The sequence below is a fragment of the Suricata suricatta genome, chromosome 16 (genome assembly GCF_006229205.1).
Source record: "Suricata suricatta isolate VVHF042 chromosome 16, meerkat_22Aug2017_6uvM2_HiC, whole genome shotgun sequence".
Lineage (NCBI taxonomy): Eukaryota > Metazoa > Chordata > Mammalia > Carnivora > Herpestidae > Suricata > Suricata suricatta.
In genome coordinates this window covers 48569586-48579162 of record NC_043715.1, presented here as the reverse complement: position 1 = coordinate 48579162, position 9577 = coordinate 48569586, and the positions used below count along the sequence as shown (strand labels likewise).

Here is a 9577-nt window from a genome sequence, read left to right as displayed (position 1 = left end):
TGGGGGCCCGGGGCGCCATGGGGGCGGCGGGCAGACGGGCGGGCGGGGGCCGGGGAGGGGGCGCGGAGCCGGCCCGGGCGGCGGCGGAGGGAGGCGGCGGAGGGGCAGGGGAGGAAGGGACGTCAGGGGGAGGGGCGGGCAGGGCGGGGCCGCCGAGACCCCGCCCTCTGCCGCCGGCCCTTAAAGGCGCAGGCCCGGGCTAGCCGGGGGGCTCTGGGGGCGGAGGCAGGTCGGGGCGCGTCGGTAGAGAGCGTGTTCTCACAGGAGAGTAGAGACTCACCGGAAGAGAAGGGGAGAGAAACGTCTAGGCAAAGCGCCAGAGACGCAGAGAAAGATACCGACAGACGCAGAGATAGAGAGACACAAAAAAGAGAGACAAAGAGACACAAGCATAGAGAGGCAGAAGTAGGGAGAAGCGCAGACACACAAAGAGATGTAAAGGGAGCCAAAAGAGCCGAGCGGCAAAAAAAAGGGGGGGGGGAGAAACATAGGGAAAGAGACACACAGAGACAGGTATCCAGAGATCAGAGACACAAAGAGCGACAAAGACCGAGAGACCTACACACGGGGACGGAGGGAGAGGCAAAAAGAGACAAGGCGGAACACACAGAGACGCAGAGACCTGTGAAGAGAATGGAGAGAAAAAGACAAGACAGCGACAGAGCCAGAGAAGCCCCCAGAGACAAGAGCCCGGCAGAGGCGGCGCGGTCCACATTCTCCCTCCCGGCCTCAGCTCAGTCGAGGGGCCCAGGAAGTTCTTGGGAACAGAGCTGAGGACGCTGCGGGCAGAGAGTGCTAGGCAGAACCACTGCCCGGGGCTGAGCACCATCTCTAGCAATGATGCCTTCCAACACCCAGAAAACTCCAGGGCCCACGGCTGGGGCGGTGCACCCTGGCTCCTCTCCTGTGCACCCCAGCTGGGGTCTGAGGATTCTCGGTATAGCTGTGTGACTCAGGGCAGGCATTTGCCCCTTCTTGGCCTGGGCTCCCAATCTACAATGCAATGGCCAGGATCCATACGTGTTGCCTTCCTGGCAGGGCTGAAGCAGGTGCGGGAGAGGCCTGTGTAGGGGCGCAGCGGCAGGGTGCAGCTGCTGGCAGGATGGGCAAGCAGAAACCAGAGAGGGCAAGGGCTTCACCGAGGGCCTGCAGCACCGCGGGGACCACCCATGCCCTCCAGACTAGGGCCGGATGAAAGAAAGAGGGGCATCGCATCATCCTGGCCCCCAAATCCCACAACCCTTGGGTCGCATCCATGCCCTGCCTCTGTCTGATCATCTTCTTAAGCCTCAGTTTCCCGTTCTAAAAGATGGGGTGTGCTGATCACAGCAGTGTGTTGGAGTCGGCCCAAGTAAGCTGATTTTTCAAGTCTTGGGAATTCTGGAACTGGTTGTTAGACAGCCCTTATTAAACATTAAATTATGCAAACACGTAATTAAATAAATTATATTTGAAACAGAGGTAACAAATGCTCATCACAACCTAATTATTTTACTATAGTTTACTATTATCTGTGATCCTGGGGTCATTTACATCGATTGTACCTTCATAGTGAAACAACTGCGTCATGAGCTTCCCCCCAAAACTGCTTACAGTGACATCACTGTAGCTTCAAGTCACTGAATTCAAGCTTGGTAACTTGAATGAGCCGTGGTGGAAATATTTACACCACGGGAACTGGTGAATGGGGCGAGGCACATCAAGGCTCCCCACCCTCACCCCCCAGAGAGCAGGTTGTCACACATTCATCAGCCTGTCTCAGGTTGATACTATCCGCTACAGAAACTCACACAGGCTTCCTTTGAGTCTGGCTTTGAGCACTTTATTCTCTCTGCCACCCTGTGAGTTGGGACCCTCATTCTAGTCCCTTGTACACATACTGAAGGTTACATGGCTGGTGAGTGGCAGGACTGAACTTTGAACCCAAGTGTCTCCAAATTCGGGAACTTGGGTTCTTAAGCACTATGGCTTCCTGTCCCGGAAAAATAAGAGTAGCAACGTCAGTCTGGAGCAAGAGACTATATATATAATGACTACATTACAGCGGAACAGATTAGAACTTCCTAAGGGGATGACATTACCATTGTTACTCAGCAAATGGGGCCCAAGGAGCCTCAGGAGTGGTGGGATGCAGAGAGGGAGGAGTTCAGGATGGTGTTCCAGAAGTTTTGAGATCCCACGGGCGTTGCAGGGTGAGGGGTGGGGTGGGGGAGCTGAGTCACTCCTTCCCAGGCTTAGCGCGGAGAACTGCAGTTCTCCAATGCACCACGCGGGGGCAGCACATCACCTCCCTACACACACCTGCCCACCACACCTCGGGCCCCACCTCGGCTCCGCCCCCCTCACCCCAGTACTGGTCCCACCCCGTTTCCCAAAGGAGAAAACTGAGGCTACATGAAAGGGGAGACTACAAAATGATGAACCTTGAAAACGGTATACTCAGTGAAAGTAGGCCGAGACAAAAGACCACTTCCTGTATGATTCCTTTTATTTAAAAAAAATTTTTTTAATCTTTATTTTGGAGAGAGAAAGAGGGTGAGCAGGGGAGGGGGAGGAGCAGAAAGAGAGGGAGACCCAGAATCCGAAGTAGGCTCCAGACTCTGAACTGTCAGCACAGAGCCTGACGCGGGGCTCAAACTCACAAACTGTGAGATCATGACCTGAGCTAAAGGCGGATGCTTACTTCTTACTGACTGAGCCACCCAGGTGCCCTTGTGTGATGCCTTTTATATGGAATGTCCAGAATAGGGAAACCCGTGGGGCTGGAAGCAGAGGGGAGTGGGGGAAGGGAGCCGCTAATGGGTTATGAGTTCCTTCTCAAGGTGATAAAAATGTCCTGGAATTAGATAGGGTAGCAGTTGCTGAATCCTTGTGAATATGCTCAAACCCACTGAATTGGACACTTTGAAAGGGTGAATGTTATGGCATATGAATTGTATCTCTTTTTACAACAATTTTTTAAAGTTTATTCTGAGGGGGGCGCCTGGGTGGCTCAGTGGGTTAAATGTCTGACTTCTCCTCAGGTCATGATCTCATGGGTCGTTGAGTTCAAGCCCTGCGTCCGGCTCTGTGCTGACAGCTCAGAACCTGGAGCCTGCTTCAGATTCTGTGTCTCCCTCTCTCTCGGCCCCTCCCCTGCTCACGCTCTGTCTTTTTCTCTCTCTCTCTCAAAAATAAATAAAGATTAAAAAAATTTTTTTTTAAGTTTACTTTGAGAGAGTGTGTGTGTGTGCAGGTGCATGGGGGGCGGGTCAGAGAAAGAAAGAGAGAGAATCTCAAGCAGGTTCCCAACTGACAGCAAGGAGCCCAATGCGGGTCAACCTCACAAACCCTGAGATCATGACCTGAGCTGAAATCAAGAGTCGAAAGTTCAACCTACTGAGCCACCCAGGTGCTCCTGAATTATAGCTCAATAAAAATTAAATTAAAAAAAAGAGGGGGAGATCTGACAGCTATCACATCCCACACAAGGCCATTTGGTTCCAGCCAGATCTAGTCACTGCCTTTGGATTACCACGGTCCACACGGACCAGGTGTGGACAAAGCCTCCCCCGCCCCTCTAGGCCACTCAAGTGGGCTTTTTTCCCCAGGGCCCATTGTTTGGCAAATCCAGTCCTTGAACTGAGGCCTTCAGATCTAGGCATTTTAAGCCCTGACCCACTTAATCTGGCATAGATATCTGAGGGGCCCTTGCTGGGGCTGGGGGGGAAGCAGTGAGCCCCGCCCCCAGCTCCTCACCACCCCCAATGTTGCCTAGTCACGTGATCCCTTGATCCAGGCCTAATACCAGGGACGCTATGTCTGAGCCCCTGAAAGACCACCTAAACCTGAAACCCAGCCTTATAAGTATCCCTAATCCTGTATCTAACCCCACCCAACGCCCAGCCCATTCCCAGCGCCCCCACTGCACCTGTCCTATGCACCCCCAACTTCCAATCCTTAGCGCTGATCTATCTCCACATGTGCACTCGGTTAATAAACCTTTACTAGTATGTGCCAGGTGCGCATCTAGGGCTGTAAGGATGAAAACGAGGCAGGCAAAATCTGCTTTGGATGTACATTCGAGTGGAAGAGTCAGAAAATCTACAAGAGAGACAGAGAAATCTGATCCGTTCAAATTGAGGAAGGGGATATGAAGGAATTGACAATCAGAGCCAGGCCCCTGCGGGAGAGAGGAGGTGGGGGGAGGGGGTTTCTGCTGTTCAGAGAATTTCTCCTTTGAGGAAGGGAAGCTAGAGCTGAGGCCGGGATGAGGCAGCCCTGCAAGGACCCAGGGACAGGGGAGAGGACTAGGTCCCAAGGTCATGCCCAGCGCCACCCACGCCCGCAGGCCTCTGGTCCCAGCGTCTGGGCCAGCGGAACCTTCCTCCGTCTTTTTATTCCAGAGCAAGGGACCCGAAGGAGAGCTCTGGGCCCGCATCCAGCTTGGGTGTCTCCCCAGGGTGCCCAGGATGGTGTTGTCACCTTGGAAGGCGTGAAGAGCAGGCGGGAGGGAGGGCCCCGATTCCGGGTTGAGGGGGCGAGGGTGGGGGCCGGGACTGTGGCCTTGTCTTTCCCAGCCCAACCCCAGCTTGGCCTAAAAGGGCAGACAGATAAAGAGCCCTTCCCGCCCCTGGCCCCAGAGAGGGAGGGGTTTCCTGACAGGAAATTGACCTCCTCTAACCCCCCCCCCGCCCCACCCCCCCCAGTTCCAAGCTTTCAGCAGTTCTGGCTGAAGTGTCCTCGGGGCAGGACAGCACAGCAGCAGGGACGGAGGGACGAAGGCTCCGCGCAGAGGTGAGTAGGCTGGAGGAGGGGGCAGGATTCGGATTCGCATACCCTGGCTTGGGCTCCCCCCTGGACCTGGGCTGGACCCCAGGGAAGGAGAACACGTACCCTGAAGTCAGGAGAGGCTGGGGGCAAGGAGCTCAGGAGGGTGCCAGCAATAGGCCAGGAGGTGCAGGGAGGAATCTCGGGACCCTGGGGACCCAGAGAATCTTCAAAGGCCCCGGGAGAACTTGGACCATCAAGGGAGAAGCAAGAGGAGCCACGGTTGGGTCTGATGCCCTTGGAGTTCAGGTGAGAAGGTGGGACAGAGAGCGGGGCACTTTCCTCCATCCCCGAGAGATGAGGGCTTGGAGGTGGGGAGACAGCGGGGCTGGGATGGAGATGGAGCAGGAGATGGGGTTCACAGTGAAGGTGTGCTTGAGTTTGAACCGGGATCGTTTGGAGGTGAGGTCTGGATCTGGGGTTGTGTGCTTGGGGTCTGGCATGGATGCACAATTTATAAGGGCTGTTCTCTGATGCAGACTGGGGGGCTGGAGGTGCTGACTTCTGCAAGCCGGTCGGTCGAGCTCCCGGCGGAGGGTTTAGGGCTTTGGGGAAAGGCTGGCAGCGGGGAGGGGGGGAGGGGGAGGAGCCGGAGCCCAGAGAGGGAAGCGCTGGTGGCCAAGACATCCTGTGGGAGTCAGGGAGGCTGGGGGCTTGAGGGATGCCTCGGAAGTGAGTCAGGGGCCGGGCACTGGGAGGCAAGGGGGGGGGCTGGAGGGAGCAGGATGTCGGAGCCAGTTTGCAGAGATGGGTATTGGAGCCAGGAAAGGGAAAGAAGATGGGGCTAGTGGGGTCTGAGGGTGTTGGAAATGGTTTGGGGGCATTGGGTCCGGTTTGGGGATGGATGTGGGAGCCGGTGGGGGAGTGGCAGAGTCAGTCTTGGCCACGTTGACTTCTGCTATGGATGCCCTGTTTTGAGGGGGACGTGGAGTTTTGGGGGGACGATGGACGCAGTGCTGAGACATGGTGAAGCCAGTTTGGAAAATGAAAGATAGAGAAATCAGTGCGTGAGGTGTGTGCGTGTGCGTGTGCGTGTGCGTGTGTGTGTGTGTGTGTGTGTGTTTGGGGGGCTCCTATCGATTGCCCACATCATGGGGGCTCCAGGCAAGGGTTGCCATGGTGACTGCCTCCCTGGGGGGCCAGGGACCATGGAGACTGGAGAGAGGCTTGAGCAGTGACAGCTGAGGTCCAGAGGCTGAAGTCAGGGAGGAGAGATGGGAAGGGGCTCTCCCCATGAAAGGAAGATGCTCTCGCCCAGGGCCCAGCCAACTCGGGACCCTTCCAGCATCTGCCTCCTTCCAGATGCTCTAGGCACCCCCATGGGGGTTCCCAATCCTGACCCCTCCCTCGCCTGCTCTGAACCTGTCCCAGCTCAAAATAACCTATGTGCCCAGCAGTAGGTCAATGTGGAAACATCTGACGTTTCACATAGTTTTGCCAAAGCCAGACAGTGAAAGACTATGCCACACTTAAACTGACCAGGGCCACAGAGGTAGGCATGCCTACAACTCACGTGTGTGCGGGCGCATGTGCCCCCATAGGAGAACATTCACAGTGAGTTTTGAAATCCTGTAAAATGATACATTGTTTCTGGATGCCAGTCTAGGAGACAGAGCAGAACTCAGCTTCGTGGGGGAGACGCACTTTCTGGATGCTACCCTCCTGGGAAAAGGGCAAGGGAGGGCGGGGGAGCGCATCTCTAATGCTTGATCCTAAAAAAGACCAAAAAACCAAAAAAAAAAACCCAAAACAAACAAGCAAACAAACCCCAACCATCAACAGAACGTGAACCAAATAGAATGTTTGCATGAGATGCAGCAGCAGGATTGGAGGCAGAGGGGGTGTTTATGTGTTTTCTAAACTTTTCTGAGTTACTGAACATTTGAACTATTTCATCATTTTAAAAAGCACCCTTCCATGGCTCCCCGTGTCCTCGGGAAAAAGCCCAAGTTCCTCCTCGCCGTCCTTGGAGGCCCCACTCGCTCTGTACTGACCTCTGCAGTTTGACTCCTCCCCCTCAAGGACCGAGGTCCTTGCCTCCTTCCTTTGCTTCCTGTTTAGCACCCATTCATTTCCTGAGCGCCTGCCCTGGGAGTTGGGGACACAGTGGTGACTGAAACAGCCCGACCCTGTCCTCTTGGGACTAAACAGACTTATCTCCAGACGCTGACAACTCAGAGTGGGGAGGGCTGGGATGAGGAAGATTCTGAGGGGAGGAAAACTTGACTCAGCCTAGGCATGAGGGAGGGCTTCCTGGAGGAGAGGGCTTTGGGGCTGAATGGTGCAGGGAGAACAGGCTTCCAAGTAGGAAGATCCACACACACTGTCACTGGAGGAGCCGGGTGGAGGAGAATATGGCACAGCTCTGGTGAGGTGCACATCTGCCAAAGGTACTGGGGAGCCATGCACGGTCAAGAGAAAGTGGGGCAAATTTGTGCTTTAATGAGGTCCTCAAAGGTGGGCTGGAGGGGCCGAGACAAGAGCCTGGAGACCAGGGAGAAAGGGGGTAAGTGGGAGGGGACCCGGACTGGAGCAGGGGCCACGGAGAGGGAGGAGACGAGGGACTTAGGCGTGGGATATTTATTTGAGGGAGACAGAGAACCTTTTAAATGTTTATCCAGAAAGAGAATCTTAAGCAGGCTCCATGTTCAGCATGGATCCCAATGTAGGGCTCGTTCCCACAACCCCAGGATCATGATCTCAGCCAAAATCAAGAGGTGGACACTCAACCGACTGAGCTACCCAGTTACCCCATCAAATTCACTTTAAGGGGCACCTGGCTGGCTCAGTCTATAGAGCATGTGACTCTTGATCTTGGGGTTGTAAGTTCGAGCCCCACATTGGGTGTAGAGCTCAATCATTTAAAAATAAAATCTTGGGACCCTGGGTGGCTCAGTCAGTTAAGTGTCTGGGTCTCAGTTTTGGCTCAGGTCATGGTCTCATGATTTGAACCCCAGGCCAGGCTCTGGGAGCCTGCTTGGGATTCTCTCTCTCCCTCTCTCTCTGCCCCTCCCTTCCTCAAGTAAGTAAATAAATTTACTTGAAAATTCAGTGGCTATTAACCATTGACACTGTGTAGTTCCAAAACATTTTCATTTCCCAAAAGGAAATGAGCAGTCACTCCCCCATTCCCGTCTCCCACCCCCGCCTCTGCTCATCTCCTTTCCGTCTCTGCGGGTTTGTCTGCTTCTGGACATTTCCCACAAGGCTTTGCTAAGGGAAGGAACAGGGCGGGAGAGAGGCCACCGGGGTGCCGACTGGACAGGGGCGACGAGGCAGGTGCCCATGCGTGTGACTGGATGTCTGGGTAGACGGTGGGACCTGTGTCTCCATGCAGTCTCTCCTCTTCGCTGGCTGTGCCGCCTTGGGACAGACCCTTCCCCTCTCTGAGCCTGTTTCCTTGCAGAGTAGGAGGGTCCAAAAGGTGATGAGCACCCAGACAGGACTGAGGCAGGAAAAGGGTCTGAATGCCCACGCCCAGGGTTAAGAGCCCCAGCCCCGGAATCAGATAGGTCTGGGGGTGAATGCTGGCGTTGTCCCTGAATCACGGTGGGATCTTAGGTAAGCATCTTTGCTCCTCTGAACCTCAGTTTCCTCATCTCCAAAATAGGTATAATGATAAAAATAGCACTAGCCTCGTGGGATCAGTGAGTGCTCAGACCAGTGCCTGGCATGTGGGCCCTGAGCTGCAGGGCACCCAGAGGCATTAATTATCAACACCACTGCTGCCTTCAATACCACTGATGGTCCGTTATGTTTGTCCCAGGTCCCTGGCGGTCAAGATGCCCATTCTGAAGAGTCTAGGGGTGACAGACTCTAAGGTGCCTCGGGCAGGGACCCTGCCCCTGAGGTCCTCTCGGAACCCCTTTGAAGAAGTTCCAGGACTGGAAGAAGAGGAGGTTGGGGAGCTGGGGACCCTGCCCAATGGAACATCTTGTCGCCGCCGGGCCACCCTGGAGAAGCTGGCCGGCCTGGCCCCCTTCCGGCTGGGCTGGTCCCCCGGCCGGCGGGCCGGCAGCCCCGGAGACGCGCAGCCCCGCTCTTTCCTGGGCCGTGTGCTGACGCCGGGGGTGCGCAGGAGCTCTGCGGATTTTGGGCTCCTGGCCAGGCTTCAGGGGACCCGAGCCCAGGGCGACGAGGAGGCCGCTGGGGAGGCCGCCCGGAGGCTGGCCTTCCTGAGACTGGGGCGCGGGCCCAAGCCCCGCCGAGCGTCCCTGGCAGAGAGGGTGGTGCCCGCAGGCGAGGCAGCCCCCGAGCCCCCGCCCAAGGTCTCCGAGCCCCCAAAGATGAAAGAGCCTCTGTCAGGTGAGTTGGGAGCCCCAGCCCAGCCCCCTGCCCCCTGCAGTCCTTTTTTTTTTTTTTTAATTATTTATTTTTGAGACAGAGAGAGACAGAATATGAGCAGGGAGGGGAAGAGAGAGAGGGAGACACAGAATCTGAAGCAGGCTCCGAACTAGCTATCAGCCCAGAGCCTGATGCGGGGCCCGAACCCACAAACGTGAGATCATGACCTGAGCCAAAGCTGGAGGCTTGACTGAGCCACCCAGGCGCCCCTGCCCCCTGCAGTCCTAATCTCTGTCACCAAGCCGGGCTCCAATGGTGTCTCCACCCCCACCCCCAATCCATCCCACCCTCTGTCTGCCGGCTTCAACCTCACCCCTACGTCCTATGATAAGGATCATAGACTTTGGTCCCATCTCCTTGAATCCCTTCCTCACCCCCAGCTTTAACCTCCCTTCCCTCTCTCCCTTCAAGTTCAACCTCCATC

The 9577-nt window shown here is 55.8% G+C and overlaps 1 protein-coding gene across 1 annotated transcript in view; it reads left to right on the top strand.

Moving 5' to 3' along the window:
* The first annotated feature begins 1890 nt into the window (after nt 1-1890).
* The window catches only part of EXOC3L2 (exocyst complex component 3 like 2), a 24097-nt gene continuing 16410 nt past the window's right edge, over nt 1891-9577 (top strand). The window contains exons 1-3 of the mRNA XM_029924314.1: nt 1891-1897; nt 4689-4776; nt 8576-9114. Of these exons, the coding sequence (XP_029780174.1) occupies nt 1891-1897; nt 4689-4776; nt 8576-9114 (634 nt within the window). The remainder of the gene's footprint in view (nt 1898-4688; nt 4777-8575; nt 9115-9577) is intronic.